This window comes from Aspergillus aculeatinus (assembly GCF_003184765.1).
Source record: "Aspergillus aculeatinus CBS 121060 unplaced genomic scaffold BO66scaffold_25, whole genome shotgun sequence".
Lineage (NCBI taxonomy): Eukaryota > Fungi > Ascomycota > Eurotiomycetes > Eurotiales > Aspergillaceae > Aspergillus > Aspergillus aculeatinus.
The window spans coordinates 282,682-300,905 of NW_020291494.1; the positions used below are offsets into that span (position 1 = coordinate 282,682).

At 54.9% G+C, this 18,224-nt stretch overlaps 6 protein-coding genes and 1 non-coding gene across 7 annotated transcripts; 5 read left to right on the forward strand and 2 right to left on the reverse strand.

The window, feature by feature from the left end:
- Positions 1 to 1,450: 1,450 nt before the first annotated feature.
- BO66DRAFT_392086 (putative amino acid transporter) lies at positions 1,451 to 4,340 on the forward strand. Its single transcript, XM_025647419.1, has 11 exons — positions 1,451 to 2,068; positions 2,155 to 2,219; positions 2,284 to 2,307; positions 2,361 to 2,395; positions 2,450 to 2,511; positions 2,573 to 2,737; positions 2,796 to 2,919; positions 2,976 to 3,173; positions 3,232 to 3,350; positions 3,431 to 3,616; positions 3,684 to 4,340. Exons 1-11 carry the CDS (start codon positions 1,510 to 1,512, stop codon positions 4,073 to 4,075), a joined length of 1,929 nt encoding a protein of 642 aa, XP_025503812.1. The 5' UTR covers positions 1,451 to 1,509; the 3' UTR covers positions 4,076 to 4,340.
- Positions 4,341 to 5,257: 917 nt separating this feature from the next.
- On the reverse strand, positions 5,258 to 6,939 carry BO66DRAFT_438696 (Zn(II)2Cys6 transcription factor domain-containing protein; the record flags this gene model as incomplete). Its single annotated transcript, XM_025651083.1, has 2 exons — positions 5,258 to 6,830; positions 6,887 to 6,939. 2 exons carry the CDS (start codon positions 6,937 to 6,939, stop codon positions 5,258 to 5,260), a joined length of 1,626 nt encoding a protein of 541 aa, XP_025503813.1.
- Positions 6,940 to 7,610: 671 nt separating this feature from the next.
- Positions 7,611 to 9,358, forward strand: BO66DRAFT_438697 (pepsin-like aspartic protease; the record flags this gene model as incomplete). The annotated part of the gene is made up of 6 exons (XM_025651084.1): positions 7,611 to 7,796; positions 7,848 to 8,033; positions 8,098 to 8,495; positions 8,560 to 8,873; positions 8,941 to 9,094; positions 9,328 to 9,358. The coding sequence occupies 6 exons, from the start codon at positions 7,611 to 7,613 to the stop codon at positions 9,356 to 9,358; spliced, it is 1,269 nt and encodes a 422-aa protein (XP_025503814.1).
- A 2,189-nt stretch (positions 9,359 to 11,547) lies between these two features.
- On the forward strand, positions 11,548 to 13,049 carry BO66DRAFT_411632 (glycoside hydrolase family 16 protein; the record flags this gene model as incomplete). The annotated part of the gene is made up of 3 exons (XM_025649303.1): positions 11,548 to 11,927; positions 11,983 to 12,436; positions 12,495 to 13,049. 3 exons carry the CDS (start codon positions 11,548 to 11,550, stop codon positions 13,047 to 13,049), a joined length of 1,389 nt encoding a protein of 462 aa, XP_025503815.1.
- Positions 13,050 to 13,528: 479 nt separating this feature from the next.
- BO66DRAFT_t158 lies at positions 13,529 to 13,600 on the forward strand. The gene has a single exon. It is a non-coding gene; the product is annotated as a tRNA-Ala (tRNA).
- A 326-nt stretch (positions 13,601 to 13,926) lies between these two features.
- Positions 13,927 to 14,677, forward strand: BO66DRAFT_392088 (uncharacterized protein). Its single transcript, XM_025647420.1, has one exon. It carries the CDS (start codon positions 14,286 to 14,288, stop codon positions 14,532 to 14,534), a length of 249 nt encoding a protein of 82 aa, XP_025503816.1. The 5' UTR covers positions 13,927 to 14,285; the 3' UTR covers positions 14,535 to 14,677.
- Positions 14,673 to 17,116, reverse strand: BO66DRAFT_93740 (GMC family oxidoreductase). The gene is made up of 5 exons (XM_025653718.1): positions 16,497 to 17,116; positions 16,407 to 16,436; positions 15,460 to 16,339; positions 14,896 to 15,397; positions 14,673 to 14,819 (listed from the first exon to the last, which is right to left on the reverse strand). The coding sequence occupies exons 1-5, from the start codon at positions 16,865 to 16,867 to the stop codon at positions 14,770 to 14,772; spliced, it is 1,833 nt and encodes a 610-aa protein (XP_025503817.1). The 5' UTR covers positions 16,868 to 17,116; the 3' UTR covers positions 14,673 to 14,769.
- Positions 17,117 to 18,224: the final 1,108 nt, after the last annotated feature.

Sequence of the window (18,224 nt, forward strand, 5' to 3'; positions counted from 1 at the left end):
TTTTTTTTTTTTTTTTTTTTCTCGTAGTTCTAGTTTTTAATTTCTATTATCATTTACTTTTATTCTTATCTTCCCCATACCATCCCAGCAGTCTCAGAGTGCAGTGGGAACCCCGGTACCCGTAATTTTCACTCGGACATATCGGAGTGGAAATTAACCATGCAGAAAGAACCCCGCTACGTTTCTCGGCTGTCCGACGGTCTTTCCGGAGTAATTCAATAAGGTAACGAGTGGCGAACAACGACAACAGCCAGCACATGGCATGGCCAGATTTGCCATCCCGGCCGCATGCAATTCTCTGCATGTAAGTGGCTTACCGGGAGGGCAGTGGGAACCCATCCGGGGACGTCCGGAACCTCCCAAGTGGGGCGCTTGTCTTTCCTTTGCCTCTGGCCCTGAGCGCTGCATCCACTGAGTTTGCAAGCCGGTAATATTTTTTCCGGATTCTTGCTGATAAGCTAGCTAGCCTAGCTGCAGTTCACACCAAAGGTTAAAATGATTAGATACCTGGAAGTCGTGTGAGTCGTGTGAGCGGTGTTTGGAAACACCACACGACTGGTTCTTAGCAGGTTGATAAACCCCTCAGTAGCATGATCCTGCGATTTATCTCGGTGCTGATGACGGTAGTGGTTGCAGGACAGTGCGCCGGGCGCGATAAGCGTGACTTGCTGTCGAATTGCACTCCTCTACGGCAGTGGTGGTTAATTAATTCTAAATTGACCGTTTTGTGTGTGTGTGTGTGTGTGTGTGTGTGCGTGTCTCGCTCTGTCTCTCTTTCTTCATGAGAACAGGGAGGATAAGGACTAAGCCAGCCGAAGCGAAGAAGAGTGGGCCTCACACACCAAGCTTTTTTAGCCGGACCCGACAAGCTTTGCCGAGCTTCGAGGGTTTCGGTTCGGTATTGTACCGTACTGTACCTCCCGTACACGCTGACAGGGATGGCGGCCAGTGTAAGATTCTTCACTCCGAGACATCCTGGTCGGAGGCTGAGGTCATCGTGCAGCACAAGAAATGTCACCACTGCGTTGGAGTGTGGTTTCAAGGTTTGAGGAGCGAGCAGGATGGAGGAGGGACCGATAAGAAATCCTTCTAGATTGGCGGAGAACAATCAATCACAGCACTGCATGCATGAATGATACCACACCATCATGGATCCATGATCCCACTAACCCCCACCTGGCACTGCCCAACAATCCAATCCCAATCACTGACACCATGATCCAGTGGGGTGAGTCGTTTGGTTCGTATCCAATGGATGCATGATGGCCTCCCCCGACGGATGAACGGGGTGGTGTTTCCCCTCCCCGAGACACTCAATCAATTCGACCCATTCACAATCCCCAATAGAACTAGTCAATAAGTGAACAGCCATTTATATAACCCTCCCCTCCTCCTGTCCCACATCATTGTCAATCTTTTTTCCCCTTCCCCTTCCCCTTTCCCTTTCCCCCTCCCACTTTTTCCCTGCCCCAAAGGATCAATAATATTTTGCATCCTCCACAAAAAAGAATGGCAGGCGTCGTCTCCGCCGCCAACCTGGGGGGTGTCGCGGACCCGCGCCTGGGCAACGAAGCCGACCTCATCGGCACCGAGGCCGAGCACGGCATCATCATCGACGACCACAGCCACCATGGCCACCCCGGCAGCAAGGAACGGTCGCTCCACGCCATCCCCGCCCCCGTCATGCACGGCTCCGGCAACATCTACCTCGACTCCAGCATCTCCTTCGAGAATTACCTGTTCTGGGCCAAGCGCTCCCGCGAGTTCGAGAAGCACATCCGCACCGACAACCAGGGCTTTCAGCAGCTGTGGAATGTGATGCTGGGGCGCGCGTCCAAGGAGACGGCCTCGCCGGCCCCGCGGATTGTGGATTCGACGACCGAGAAGCAGAAGGGTCCCGTCGAGGGTGGGGTCGCTGTTGGGGATGAGAAGGCTGCGATGTCGGAGAAGGCGGATTCCGGGGACGGGGTTGGTAGTGGTGGTGAACGCGAGGGGAACGGGGATCAGTACGGCATTACTGAGACGGAGTGGGAGCTGGCGCAGCGGGCCGCGAGAACGGCGACTTGGGGTGAGTGGATGCTATTTTTGGGGGGGTTGGGGTTGGGTTCCAGTGGAAGGCAGGTGAGGCTGACGTGACTGCCTCTGGGCGGGTAGGCTCGATCTTCTATCTGATTACCACCGATATCCTGGGTCCGACGAACGTGCCTTGGGCGATTAGTGTAAGTGATTTCCGGGAAAGGACGGAGGAGATGGCAGGCGCAGATATGCTAACAGACTGTGCAGGAAATGGGCTATGGGCCTGGTTTTGTGAGTCGGCCACTGAACCTGAGTCCCGACATCCGCTAACATAGGGCTGGCAGGCGCTGTATACGGTCTTCGGTATCATGGCATACTAGTGAGTTTTCGCCCCATATGCAATACTCTTGCCTCTTGACTAAACGCTCTGTAGTTCCGGAATGCAGCTGTGGAAGATCTTCAACGGTCTCGACTCAACCCGCTATCCCATGCGCAGTAGGTTATCCCGTTGGGACCAGAGAGAGGTATGAAGCGACTGGCTGACCGACTTCCTCAGACTACGGCGATGTTGCGTTCCGGATCTTCGGCCCCGTTGCTCGCATTGGCGTCAACATTCTTCAGAGCTTCCAGTTCTTCCTGAACGTGACCTTGCTCATTGTAAGCAACGGCCAGGGGTTGGGTCAAATGGCTGCCGGAGTACATGGCACGGGAAAACTATGCTGTGAGAATCCTCAACCCGAGCAAAGAATATCGGCAGTGCTGACCTCTCATCCCCGCAGTCATCGTGTGTGAGGTCATCTTCATGCTCCTCGGCTTCGTCCTAGGACAGATTCGGACCTTGCAGCGCCTGTCGTGGCTATCGAACCTGGCCATCTGGATGAACTTTACTGTGATTCTCATCACGTACGAGCACGGCCCCATCCTCAAAATAGCAAGAACAGCGCTGACATGATGGCTAGTATGGGCGTGGTCTACGTATACCCCCCCACCGACAGTGTCGCCAGCTCTACCAACCTCAATCCCGATCCCATTCGGACCAGCGCCAACTGGCCGGCGGACGGGACTCTATACACTCGGATGACGGCGGTGATGAACTGTGTCTTCGCCTACGGTGGCGCCACCCTCTTCAACGAGCTGATGGCTGAGATGCGGCGCCCGTAGGCCTTCCCCCATCTTCTTTTTTGGCACCGTTGCAGAAGCTGACAGTTTGCATAGGTTCGATTTCTGGAAGGGCTTCATCTGCGCCGAGGTCTTCATCTATGTGTGCTACCTCGTCGAAGGAATGGTCGTGTACAACGCGCAGGGACAGTATACCTTCAACCCGGCGTACCAGGGTGAGTGCAACAAGCAGGCCCCCGTCTCTACGGGACTATATCTCTGTTTCCACGTCACGCTAACCAGGATCCTCCCCAAGGAATCCCCGACTCCGCTTACAGCTACCAAACCGGCTGTAACGCCCTCTCGCTCATCTCGGGCGTTATCGCAGCTCTGCTGTACGGCAACATCGGCATCAAAGTCTTCTACGCCTCGGTCCTGCGCGACGTCTTCCACTTCCCGCCGCTGGATCACCGCACCGGCAAACTGATCTGGATTGCTCTTGGTATGTGACCCCCCGGGTTCTTCCCTTGTCCAAGAATTTGTGATTGGAGATTGACGGAATGAAACAGTCCCGATCTACTGGTGCCTCGCCTGGATCGTCGCCGCCGCCATCCCGCAGATCAGCAACCTCACCTCCTTCGTCGGTGCTCTCTGCATCCTCCAGTTCTCCTACACCTTCCCGCCGATGCTTCTCGTCGGGTTCAACGTGCAGAAGGACGCCATCCTGCCCGAGGAGACCTTCGACCCCCACACGGGCGAGACCCGGCGCGTGGATTCCGGCTGGAAGCGCTGGGTCCGCGGGTACCGTCAGCAGTTCGCCCGGAATACCTTCGATGTGCTGTACTCGTTGGCCGCGTTGGGCACGGCCGGGCTGGGGCTCTGGGCGTCGATCGTGGCGATGGAGGCGGATTTCAAGAGCTCGGCGTTGACGCCGTTCACGTGCACGAACCCGGCGGGTTAGGGATGTTCTGTTTTGGACTCGTTCCTTGAAGAAAGGCATGGAGACGAGTGGGATGTATGGGCTGTATGTTATGCTAGATGCGGAATTGGCTCTGACTTAATGTGTATGGCTTCTTGGTTTATGAGCTTTTTGACTTTAGTCGATATCATGGGTGCTTTGTATATATAAATTAAACGGTTGATGCTTATCGGGACCTGGTCACCACAAAATGCTTGGTCTTGAAACTATGAGTTAACCAGTTACCTGCCGACCGTTTGTCCATTATATCGCCATATCATTTTCGATTATCTCCGTTGAAAGTCCACCGCCGATGTATGGGCCGACATTTGAAAACTCGCCGCGATTTCGGTTCTTACGCGACCTGGGTGCGGTGCTTCTTCTCTGAAGGCCACCCGACAAGAAAGTAGCTATCTTTGGTGACAATCAGTCACAAGTAGAACTGCACAAGACGCTTCAAGACTATACTAGTTTCTAATCATCTCCCACTATCCAGCTTTGTCCTAAAGGAAAGCGGATCCTAACTTGAGGGAAGTATTGTATGTATGCGCACTCTGTGTACAGATCAAAGTATATGGCGCAGACTACAGCTGGCTAGCTACTTTCACCAATGGATGCTCGGAGAGTTGGATTCTGGCTTGCCAGGCAGGGTACTGTACATGACGCCAAGATCTCCCAGTTTACGAAGTGTTCCACGATCTTCATTTCACCAGGTTGGCAGATGCGTACATTGGTGGTATCAAGGACTTGAGGTATTCTTACAGATATCTTCCGAAGAAGAAACCTTCGAACATCAGTATTGGTAGGGGGCTTAAGAACAAAGCTTTTGCTCTTCGGTTCTTTGTGTTCGGGTCAGTATTCACATTCTGGAGTATCAGGATCTAAGTTCTCATCTGCCACCTTTCCCTATTTTGCCTAACGTGGGTGGTATCGAACATATGGTGAACGTCGATAACAATCGCATGAAGGAATCCATGACTTTCTGTAGTATGATAGCCTGAGGTCCAGCTTATCACAGACTGGGCTGCTCTTTCTATATGCCCAACTACATGTTGACCTGTCAACGCGAGTTGTTTATCTGACGACTATTCCCTCCCTCTCTCATATGGCACTGTTCTCATCTCATATCGAATCCAACTCAGAGCACCCACCGAACACCCTAACGGAGCAGTCAACCATCAACTCTCACCACACAATCGTCTCCTCCATCAACCCAACCTCAGGCCCACTGCTCCCCCCCACATACCGCAGGGTAGCCTTCCGCCCTTCCGCAAACTGCGGCGACGACGACCGCACGCGCGCTTCCAAGCTGATATCCGCAGGGTGATAGGCAGCAATGCCCGGCTCCACGCCGGCCGCCTGTTCCTCGATCGCGACGACGCGGCGCGCCACCCGGGCGGCGAGGTCGGAGTCCCACACCCCTTCGCGCCGACGACAGGTCTCGAGCAGCCGGAGGGCGTGGTGTCGGATCGTCGAGTCCCGGCAGCGGGTGGCGCAGATGTAGAGCGGGGTGAGGAAGCCCAGGGAGAGGGTGAAGGTGGGTTGGGCTGGAGCTGGGGGTGGTGGAGTTGGGAGAAGTGGCGGCGGTGCGGATCGGCGCGGGGGGGGTTTTCTGTCTTGGCGGGTGGTGGTAGGGGCTGTTGGGACGGCAAGTGCGGTTACGTCGCCTGTGACGACCGATATCAGGGAGACGATGGATTGGAAGTCCGGGGTGAATTGGTCCCACGCCAGCTCGGACGGCGGCCACCTCATCCGGAAGTACATGTTGAACAGCAGCTTCCAGGCTTTGAGGATGGCGACGGAATGTGCGTGGGGAGATTCTTTGCCGGGGTCTGTCTGCCACCGATGCATGGTTTGGCGATCGAAGTCGTGCATCCACGTTTTCAGGTCGGCGCGGACGCGGAACCACTCGGCCAGTAATTGCTGTTCGTGCGCAATACGTGCGGGGGAGTGGTCGTTGGGGGTTGACTCGAACGCCTCGATTAGGGCGTCGATTTGCACAAACCGATAGTATAGTTGTCGAAAGATGCGTTGGTGGTCTCTCACGTCGAGTGGTATGCCTGTTTGAAGCGGGTTGGCATTGAGAGCAGGCGGCGACAGCTTGGGCTGCGAGTCAGTGTCCAGCCCTTCCATGCCCTCGATTTCGAGCACCTGGCTCTGGACGGCGTGGAAGAGCGAGGACAACGCTGCTGGAGCCCTCTCGAGAGAGCTAGGGGGGAGCAACTGTTGCTGCTGGAGAATTCGCAGCCCAGACAAGGCATGTTGGATGGCGGTCTTGTAGCGGCCTTGCAGACACTCGCAGCAGAAGAACAGGATACAGGCCAGGAGGACGGTGCTTTTGCTCTGCGGAGACGTCACCAGCTGTCGGATGGCCTTGTTGTAGTGGAGCAGAGTGAAGGTGGTGGCTTCTTCGCTTGAGAAGGCAAAGGAGCGGTGCACGGAGCCCACCGCCATAGCCACGGATCGGATCACCGGCTCACTGGTGGTTGCCTGCAGCAGATACGAGCCCACCTCTGATCCTAGACCCGGTAAGGTATAGCGGTGGAAGAATTCCAGACTGCGATGCTCTTCGACATTCAGCTGCACTGCAGGCTGGATCTTCCGACCCGGCGGGATATGCTGGATGATCCGCAGGGAGCAGGGTTTCTGGGCCTGAGATTGGGACTGGGACCCATCCTGATAGCCGTCGCAGGTCCTTCCAGTGGACACGCACCGATTGCACTCGGGCCTTTGCTCGTCACATTTCACGCGACGAATCCTGTCGGGGTGAGTTGCTCTGTTGCCGGACGACCACCAGTAGAAACCCAGACTTACTTGCAGGTGATGCAGCCAGTGCGGGACCTTGCAGCTTGGGGTCTCCCCGTCATGGCGCGTTCGGTCCGAGTTGCGGGGATTGACTCATTCCTTGGTTCAATTGGTTGCTGTCAGCCTGCTGGGCTGTGTAGATTTGGGAGACAGTCTGAAGGCAACCCTATGTTGGTTAGCGTATGCGAGGGCAGGCCGATGAGTGGATGCAGCAGGGGGGGGAACATCAGACGGTCAGACCCGCCAACGTGGCCGCAAGCGACTTTAAAACTAGGTTAAACACCTATAGCCAAGTCAGTTAAGGAGCCTCAACTTACCTAGTGCAATCCTGCGACTAGTCGGGGTCGGGTTAGTCTATGCGAGCGGGCCAGTGATTGCTGCCATCGCCATCTCCACCCACGTTTCATCCACGGGATTTGATTAGACGAGGCTGAGTAGGGCTCTCCTCCCTGTCGATATACCCGGTGCAGATCAACGCCCAAGCCTCAGTCTAGATAGATTTGGACCCCAAATCTCCATATTGCTCCTCGTCTGCCATTCCTATATTGGGAGAAGTTGAGTGCGAGCTCAGCCTTGCGTACAGCACGAGCCATGCGAGATGGTGTATAAAGTCGAAGAGATGTTCGCAATTGTCGGAGAGGCTCCAGCTTCAGCTCATGCACTCGACGTTTTTCATTGCACTTTTCCAATAATCTCTATTCTCTACCTCGGGGGCTTGTATTCATAGTGCATAATGGCCCCTCCTCAGCATTGGTTAATCCTCACGGCCCTCGGGTCGTTGCCGTTGTGCCTGGCAAGTGCCCGGCCTTCAGCTCCTCGACACGTTTCCTCGCACATCCCATTAGTACGGCGCACAGACCCGGCAGCCAAGTTGTTTCGTCGCGACAAATATGGCATCGAGACTGTCTCTGAGTCGGATGTAGGTCGGATCCCATTCACTCACGCGTACCCCAACTCACCCTAGTGGTAGGGCTTCTGGTTTGGGAGCTTTGATGTCGGCAGCTCCAAGAACCTCCATCTCCTGATTGACACGGGCTCCTCCGATGTGATCATCAACCCTGGGTACTACAACGCGAGCTCTGCATCAGTCAACCTCAACCTTACGTTTGAGAACGGCTATGGAACAACCCAAAGCGATGGGTCCGGGACGGGCTCGGTACGTGACGATTCCCGTGCTCATGTCAAAAGTGTATAGCTAAACGACAGTTGTCTCGATTCAGGTAGCGGGGACCCTGTACAACGACACCATCACATACGGCAGCTTGACCATCGACCAGACGATCGGCTCCGCCAACGGCACGGCGCTGATCCCCGCTGATGGGATCGTGGGTTTCGCCGGAGTCGAAGTGGCTCAATTCCCCAACGGCGCGCCGCCCTTTTTCCACGCGCTCTGCCAGCAGGGTCAAGTCTCTTCGTGTCGCTTTGGCGTGGTCCTGGGCAGCAACTCGACTGGAACCCAGGTGCTGGGCGAGCTGGACACCTCCCTCTTCGAAGGGAACCTGACCATCACCTCCATCGTGCAGGAATGGGCCTTCTTTGCCGACGTGGCCGTCAACGACACCATCCTTACCAAGGATGTGCCTATCGAGCTCGACACCGGAACCGCCACGATCACCGGGTAAGTCGATGAGTCTCTGCTCCCAAAACCTTTCCTCCATGAGACGATGTTGATGTGTGAATAGTCCCGTCGACGAAGTACTTGCCATCTTCGAGGCGACCAACATCCAAGCCGTCGTCCAGAACACCAGCGACGGGGTGACCGTCACGGGCTACTTCCCCTGCGACAACCCTCCCACCGTGGGCTTCAGCATCCCCTCGCAGGCCAATGCCACCGCTGCCGTCGCCGCGGACTCCGACCTGGTCAGTCACCAGAGCGCCATCTTCAACATCGCCGCCGACCAGTGGATCGCCGTCGACAACGGGAACAACAATTGCACGGCGGTGCTCTCGGGCGCGACCGTCGCTTCGTACCCGACCTTGTGGGTGGTCGGTCAACGTATGTTTTCCATTCTCCTTTACCCTTTCTCCGTTCCGAAGAGAATCGGAAGGCTAATGGCTCGCAGCCTTCTTCCGGGGCCTGTACATCGATCACAATGTCGAGAATGCGACCGTGGGTTTGGCGATGTCCAAGACGCAATCCGGCACGCAGACCTCCGCGTCTGCGACACCGAGCAGCGCGTCGTCGGTGGTTCCCAGTAGCGGTGCGGTACTAGGACAGTCGGTGAATGTTGCTATGCTTTCGCTTTCGGTTCTTCTCGCGTGGGCTATGCATTGAGCTATGGGTGAGGGTCTGCTACTGCATCTGTGTTAGTGTTGGAGTTGTTTTACGGCAATGTACATACATACCTTCTAATCATTTCTACCCCGCAACCTCATTATCAAAACCACCCGATTCTTGCATTCATAGGCTGGACATTAGACTACTGGTGATGCTGAGATTTTACGAATAGGATCGAGTCTCGGGAAGATTCCGGACGGTGAGCCCTTTCGGCCAAGAATGAGAGTATAGCGGGAGTCGACCTTGTCCGATTCGGCTAAGTGTGTAGCTAAGTTGCGTAAGCCTCAGCCCTGCTTCTCCACTTCGTTTCTTGTGTCTTCCCCCATTCGTAGTTTGATGTAGCTTGGCCCGACTTTCTTTCGGATTGCACAGGCCCTGAGTCACCGATTGGTTGGTTGTATCGGAACCTCATGCCGAGGTTGCCATTTGCAGGTGTCGCCGAGGTTTCCACAGGGATTTCACAGGATTTATCAGGCAGCAGAACTGGGATCATTGCTGGGAGGGGTCTTCGGGTGCACTTGGAATGATTTCCCTTGTCGGGTTGCATGTCCCTCGTCCATAGCATCAACCCTGACAGTCGCGTCCTTTTCCTTTTCCTCCTCCGCAGACTTGTCCTCACCCATGGACGCATAATTCACTGGTGCAATATCTCGGCCTGCAAGGCACGAGCCCACAGGCCCAAATGCGTGCAGAGCAGAAAGTACTTGGCATGGGTCGACCATTCTCCCGTGGTGATCCGGACATAGAGAGCGAACAAATCCGCGAGGATGAAAGAATAGAACATCCACTGCATTTTGGGAGGGTGGTTTCAATCGTAAGAAAGACCGGAAGTGGGGCAATGAACGAGAAGTGCTGGTGTGGAATCTGACGATGAGTGATTTGGGAATGAGAAATCGCTCCGGTGAGTGTTGTGTCCTATTTATACCTCAATGAGGTGCGAAAGTGAGGACACATGAGGGATTTTCTGAAGCCTCGCAATTCTGTCATCCTCATTTGGCTGAGACGTTGCCTTGCTTGAAATGCTAGGCTGTACCTGGATACCAGAGTGCGCTATTAGATTTAGCCGGCCAAGCAGCGTGAGATAGTAGCAGCACTAAGGTAGTGTGTCTTTGTCTTTCAAACGGTCGTTCATGTGGCTCCACTCCAGATAAGCGGTGCTGGCTTTAGACACTCGAGGACAGCTATGATGCTGCGCCTCATCGAAGTGCCTTGGTCATGATTGAGGTCATCGGGGTCCGATCATCGTGGTGACAGGCTTGCGGGGCCAGCAGTTCCTCGACCGGACCAAGCGGATCAAGCGGAGGCTCTGCGGTAGGGCGATTGTGACACCACGGTTGATCCTCCAGCGCTCAAGTCGGAGACCCGGCTATCTTGAGCTCTCGACATGCTCGCCCGTGATTCCCTAACGGCTTGTGAATCTTATCCAAAGCAGGGATTTTCAGTCTGACTGGACTTCAGACTATCTTGGTGAGCTCGGCGGAACGAGTCATTCAGTCTCGTGAGTGTTAACATTCAGTTCGTGGCGACAACCAGGCCAAAGTGTTGGGAGACAGGTAAACAGACTCGAGAGGTGGTGGAGGGAACAAGTTGTGCATCTTGTTGTGCGAGGAAGAGGCCGGTGACTGACTAAGCTCATTAATATCACGTGGTGTCACTTCGACCCGGGATCACCTGACACTTAATGAAACACTCCCCTTCCAAGCAGATAAGCCAATCTACCGCAACCACGGACGATGAATAAAATCCGGACAGGTGCATAATCTCGCTGCGGGCCTAGACTCCTTTCGGCGCCAAAGCGCCAAGAAGTGGGCCGTTGACGTGGAAAGCCTGATTCATGCATGCATCGGCGGCTTCATATCATCTTTCAGTCGGCCACCAGACCCTTTGCTCTCCTGGACCCTGTAAAGCTCAATAACTCCATATTCGAACCCTTCGCGTCCCTTGGACCGGTACAATGATGATCGCACTCACGACCAAAGGAGAAAAGGGAATGGTACTCGACATCCATCGTAGGAATCATTTGGCTGGCACAGCCAGGTGCTTACGTATGCCTTTGTCCTGGTACCTCCCTCTCGTTGGCTTGGTCCCTCCATCCTGGAGGCCAGACACGTAAGCATGGCAGATCTAACGGTGTCACTGACTGCGGCCGAGCCCTATCAGTACGTACCCTTTTCCCTTGTCGCAGCGTTCGGCATGTACAAAGAGGGTCCGGGTCTGCTGCATCGGACTGCCGAGGCGAGGGTGGGATTCCCTTTACTCTGTATTTGAGAGGGCTACGCGACCTTGATCGTGACTCTTGGATATTTTCCACCAATTTCGGGGAACAATCTTGGACGATTGTACAGCACTCTCTCAAATCCCGCCCGGTCAATTGTCAATCCCCTGCACATCGATGGTGTACCGCAACCTGTCAAGTCAGGCCAGTGACTATCCCGACTACGAGCTCACGAATGTCCCTTACACCACCGGCACCAATACCGCAGCAGCCACCCATCCAGAAATAATGGAGAAGTCCACGAAGCCTACGGCAGCCGCAACGAAACCCTGGTACGATCCGCGCGGCTGGTCGTTACTCACCAAGTCGCTTGTTGCGGCCGGGGTGGTTGTCGCCATCGTGGCCCTCATCGTCGGTCTCGTGGAGGGCCTCAAATCCTCTTCGTATCCCGACTACTCCGCCCTGAGCTACACCCTGTCTCGCAAATACTCGGGGTCTTCCTTTTTCGACGAGTTTGACTACTATACCGCCACCGACCCGACAGATGGATTTGTTCAGTGAGCACCTACATCTATTCTACACAGTACCTTGTCACTAACTCAAAGCATCTAGATATGTGGACTCCTCAACAGCCTCAGAGCTCAACCTGACCTACGCCTCCAGCTCCCGCGCCGTGCTGAGGGTCGACACCAGCACCTCGAACCAAACCAGCGGTCGACGGTCAGTGCGCGTGACCTCGAAGGAGACGTACGAGAACGGACTCTTCATCTTCGACATCGTGCACACCCCGTACGGCTGCGCGACCTGGCCAGCGCTCTGGCTCACGGACCCGAACAACTGGCCGGAACACGGCGAGATTGACGTGCTCGAGTCCAACAACAGGGGCACGCACGGCAACGCGATGACCCTGCACACGACCAGCGGGTGCAAGATGAACGTCAAGCGCAAGGAGACCGGCTCCCCGACGTACATCAACTGCTTGAACACGGCGAACGACAACGCGGGGTGTGGCGTGACCGGCGGGAAAGCGACGTACGGGCAGGCATTCAACGAGAACGGGGGTGGAGTGAGCACAATCCCTACCCTAACCACTTAGTATACACACATCTTAATGGCTGTGGCAGGTCTACGCAATGGAACTCCGCGACGCCGGCATCCGCGTGTGGATGTGGGCGCGCGACGAGATCCCCGACGACATCTCGAACTCGAGCAGCAGCCCCGACCCGTCCGCCTGGGGCGAGGCGCTGGCGGATTTTCCCAGCACGAACTGCGATATCAGCTCGCACTTCACCAACCAGAGCATCATTGTGAACATCGATGTCTGTGGGGATCTCGCCGGGGCGTCGACCTATTACACCGACCTCTATGGCTGTCCGGATACGTGCACGCAGTGGGCGGCCGAGAACGGGGCCAACTTTACCAATGCCTACTGGGAGTTTAATAGTTTCAAGGTGTATCAGACTTCGTCGGGCGCGTCGACGACGGCGACGACTACCTCTTCTATGGCAGGGGCAACGTCTACGGCTGCTTCGGTAGGGACCACGTCTGCTGATGCGGCGTCGACGACAACTCAGGCGCAGTTGCAGGGGCAGGGGGAGGGGCAGGGGGATTCTTCGTCGCAGCAGCAGCAGAGTCAACAGGGTCAACAGCAGCAGCAGCAGCAGCATGGAGGACAATGATTGTGGGAGTTGATCTGCTGTTGCTCTCGGCGTGTGCATTTTTTCCTTCGTATTTTCAATAGCTTATACGCATTAGTAGCTTGTTGGAATAAGAAATCATTGGGGCGCTTCCTTGTAATCTGGCGTAGCTTTTTCTAGTCTTGAGTCGGGAATGACTAAATTAAATGCGGGTGTTGTTTATTTTTATTTGATAGTGATTCATGATTCTTGATGAAGAGGGTCGCCAATATATATACACGTGGACAAATATCCAAGCGCAAACACCCTGACCTCCCACAGACAATCAAACGCACAAAAAAAAAGGGGGAAGACCAAGTTTGATGATATAGATATACACCGAAGATATACCATAAGATATGATCATCTTTCCACCATCCAAATGCATATAATGACAATGGAAGCGAGAGCAGTCATCCTCATGGGTGCTGTCACATGCTCCAAGAACATTATGTCAAATAATGCATGGTCTTTCAACAACAGGGGCTGTGGTTTAGTGGTATAATATTCCCTTAGCATGGGAGAGGTCCGGGGTTCGATTCCCCGCAGCTCCATCTTTTTGCTGTTTTTCTCTCCGGCCTTCTTTACCTCTAGTTTGTTTATTTGGTTACCAAGGGTTGTGTGCTTCTTGCCCGGTTATCGATAAGACCCCATACCACACCCATGTGCACAATCCGTGTGCAACCACAACTAAACCTTTTAGATTATTCCAAACACATATGATGCTGCGAAAGACTACTGCTTTTGATCTGCGTATGCATAGTCATACCATTCCAGGATTAGTTCATCTATAGTTCTTACTAATCAGTTACAAGTATATGTGAAGATAGTATACCTCCAGCACACGCAACCCTCACACCACATTGACATCAATAATGACCGACAATGATATTGACGTCAACCCCTCTTCCATCTCACCACCACCCTCACAACCAGACAGAATCCATACCCCTGTCGTCCAACAACTAAGCTTTCAAGTTCTATCTCCTACCCCACCTGGCACTTATTCCAGCCCACCGGCTCCGGTCTACTCCGAAGGATAACAATTACCCTCCCATGACGCAGGATCCCCATCGCCCTTCCACAATATCGCATATAAACCCTACCTAAACATCCCAGACCAGCCAGCCAGAAAACCAGAAGCATCCAATCTATCTACGCCCACACAACCATCTCACAGCCTCCAAAAAAATCACACCCAACCACCTTTGAATCCAAGCACACAACGAACTGGAAAATATGCCCTCCCAGCTTACAAACCGCGACTTCCAATCCGCAAAGAACGTCGAGCCCCTCGACAAACACAACACCCAGTCCGAGGACGCCGCCACCCAGCCCTCCTTCTCCGGGCCGGGGGCCCACAGCTCGGCCGCGTCGACGACCAAGCCGCATGGCAACAAGATTCTGAACAAGCTGGATCCGCGTTTCGATAGCGAGATGTTGGAGGGGCAGCAGGAAAGGGAGAGGCGGGAGGGGCCGCATGAGTAGGGGGTAGGAGCGGGGGTTTCTTGGTCAGGTGTGCTGTGCATGCATACATGCAGGTATTACGCTGCAAGCAAAGGCTCGGACGGTATGATGAGGATTTGGTCTGAAGCGAGGATATAATTGTACTGTACTATATCACTAACATATTCACAATGAAGGTTAACCAACTAAGGTCTTTCAGCTTAGATTAAGAAAAGTAGACGTGCGAGCGAGATTGGCGCTGTGCTAGAAGTCCCGATTAGGTCGAGCCGTCGATGATGGCCTGGGCGATCTTTTCCGCCAGCATGTCTATTTCCCATGGTCAGTAACCCATTCGGTAGATGGAACCAAGATGAAAAGGTTCTCCAAGGCAGGGAAGACTCACAAACAGTGGACTGGGGATGGCCCGGGGGCAAGAACGGGAAAGCGCTGGCATCGACAACCCGCACGCCCTGAACGCCGTACACGCGCGCCTCGTGGTCCACGACCGCCATCGCGTCGCTCGCCAGCCCCATCTTGCACGTACACGCGGCGTGCCACAGCGTCATGACGTTGTTCTTGATGAACTCGAGGATCTCCGCGTCCGTCTGCGTCTGCACGCCCGGGTTGTACTCCTGGCCGATCACCACGGGCGCCATCGCCTGGCTCTGGAAGGCCGCGCGGATGCGCTTGAACATCGCCACCGCCACCTCCTGGTCGGCCTGCGTGTCCAGCCAGTTCGGATTGATGATGGGGAGGTCCGAGGTGTCGGCGGACTTGAGCGTCACATTGCCGCGCGAGGTCGGGGTGATGAGCACGCCGAGCATGGAGGCGTACTGGTAGCCATCGCGAGGCTGCGTCGTCAGGAGGTTGGAGAGGTTGCCGATATACCCGGCGCCGGAGATATACTGGTTGGGTTTAGGTTAGCATCGGCTTGAAGACTTCGATCTTCGACAGGAACAAGCCCTACCTCTGCTTCGGGCCAGTCACTGGGGAAGGTGGCGAGATCCTTCTCGGTCTGTTGGCCGAAGGCCGAGCGCAAACTGGCGGGGATTTTCTCCCAGGCGAGATAGTCGGCGATGGGGTTGGTCAGGGGGCCTGATCTTGTGGTGACTATGTTAAGGAATTGGCCGACCAGTTCCAGCAGGTTCAGGGCGATAGCTGTGAAGGTCTGCACCTTGACACGGTACGAGGGCGCAAAGAATGGGTGGTCCCACATGTTCTGGCCAACACCAGGACGATTCGCGACGACCGCGATGCTGTGCTGCTCCAGGACTTCCTGCGGACCCACCCCCGAAACCATCAGAAGCTGAGGGGATTGGAAGGCACCGGCCGACACAATCACTTCTTTTTTGGCTTTGATGGTGGAGACAATTCCCAGCGCGCCCCTGACCTGCACACCGGTGGCCTTCTTGTTGCTGTCGAAGATGATCTTCTTGGCGAGCGTGTTCGAGTACGTGGTCAACGTGGAGGGTTTGATGGAGGTCAAGAAGGACGACTGGGAGCTACTCCGCGTCTCGTCCTTGGGATTGATGGTCGAGGAGCAGTACTGCCCGCCCATGAGAGAGCCGGTGTTGAAGTCCTGGGTCTGGTTGATACCGATGGCCTGCATGCCAAGGTCCATCCACGTCGAGAACGGCATCGCGTAGTTCGCATAGGACACCTGCAGCGGTCCTCCGCTCGATTCGAACGCACTGCTGTCGTACTCGGTCGTGGCATTCTTGAACCGAAGCTCGGTGTTGGGGGGCGTGAAGGTCACGCTGCGCTTGTAGTAGGGCAGCACTTGGTCGAACTCATAGCTGCTGTCGTTGACGGTAGTGGCCCATTCGTGCATGGATTCGCGCGTCGGCCTGGGATTCCCGCATCGGTCAGTTACATGATCTCCAAGGTTATCATCCCGATTGTACTGGGACCTGCCGTTGATAAATCATGAAGTTCATCGCCGACCTGCCACATTATCTGTCAGCACAAGTGCATCCGCACATTGAATACCAGCGCATCACATACGATCCACCCAAGCACTTCCCCCGAGCGTAGTGGATCGACCGTCCGTTGGCGCCGGGCTGGTTCTCCGCGACAAACCCCCAGTCGTGGAGGGCGACGGTCTTGGGGTCGGAGCCGACAGGGAGCACATCGGCTGCGGGCACGGCGGCCACCGATTCCAGCTCGTAAAGGCCGCCGGCCTCCACCAAGGCGACCTTGAATTTCTGCTGTGCCAGACGCGTGGCGATGACATTGCCTCCCGTGCCGCCGCCGACGACCACGTAGTCAAATTCAGTATCGAAGAGGCCGCGCTCCTGGTGGCCAGTGGGCGAAGCAGCGGTCCCCGGGACCAGCCATTGTAAAGCGAGCGACGCAAGGAAGACGTGACCTATCATCGGGACTGTAAAGGAGTGTGGGTGCCAGAAAAGGCAGAAAGGTTAAGGATCAAGGAGTGGACTAAGGATCGAACAGGGTATCAGAAGCAAAAGCAAAAAGAGTGTCGGTTGAGGAGGGAGACTGCGGAAGGAGAGCTGCAGCAGGCGTTTATGAGACATGCTCGACCAGCACGGGGACTTCTCAAGTATGGCAAGACCGAGGAATCAGGATCGTGGCTGCCCAGAATCTAAGCTACATTGTGGATCAGTCAAGTTGGAAAAGTGATCGATCTATACGGTTGATCCGGTTCTGAATGGTGCATTCTTTAGAAGCCCCATACCCGTATCTCCAGGAGCTGAGCTGCAAGCGAGCGCCAAGTGGGAATTCTGCCAGGGATTAGGAATTAGTTTCCCTCCGACCAGGGCATCCTGGCACTGAGATACGAGATCCGGCCCATATTGAGACCGTTCCTGCTGGCTGGACCATCCGATTGACTCGGGATCGCAGAGTCGTGTATCATGGCCCTGAAGGTTGTGGGGAATGCGCTCTGGCCTCGGAGCATAAGAGCAAGATCAGGAACTGTACTCCGTGCGCCCCTTTTCGCGTGGGAACTGAAATCCACGGACCGACAAGAAAGATCTGAGGTTTGTGATCAACAGGCACGGTGGCTTAGGCTGAAACCACCGGACGGTCGCGATCACAAGCGAAGTGGGGATTGAGGGCTGAAGATCGCAAATATCGGGCGGGCGCAAAATTGGGTGGTTTGGAGCTCTGGGACCTCCCGAAACATTAACTCATAAATAGAAACACTGCGAACTGCTGCTCGTGTTGGTACCCCTCTGCATAGAGTCAACGCTTGCCAGAAATCCACTGATGTATCATCGAAAGACGCTCTATACAAATAATCGGGTTTGTGTGATCGAGTGTGATATGTGGACTTGCCGCGTAGTTCCGATGCAAGCGCCCTGAAGGAAATTAATTGTTGGGGAAAAACAAGGCACCAGGTGGACCCAGTGGGATCAACCCCGCAAATCCTTCAGTCAGCCCATGTTCTTGGACAGGTTCAGTATATAAAGCCAGGACAAATCGCCCTCCTGGCTTGCCAGGAAATCGAGACTGGCAATTTTTGAGTCAATGTAGGGTTGGGGAGGGAGACAGAGGGGGGGATGGGGGGAGTGATGACTAAACAAACACCTTTTGCTCTGCACCATCGCCCAAAAGGGTAATGGTTGCGAGTAGCCCTGCATTGCCTTTTTCAGTCTTGGCTTCAGCCTGCCTAGTGAGCTTGTTCATGCGTTTTCATCATGTGCTACCTGCTTCCATCTCTTAGATCCATACATTTGCTTATGACTGTCCTGAAGATATTTAGGCATCAAT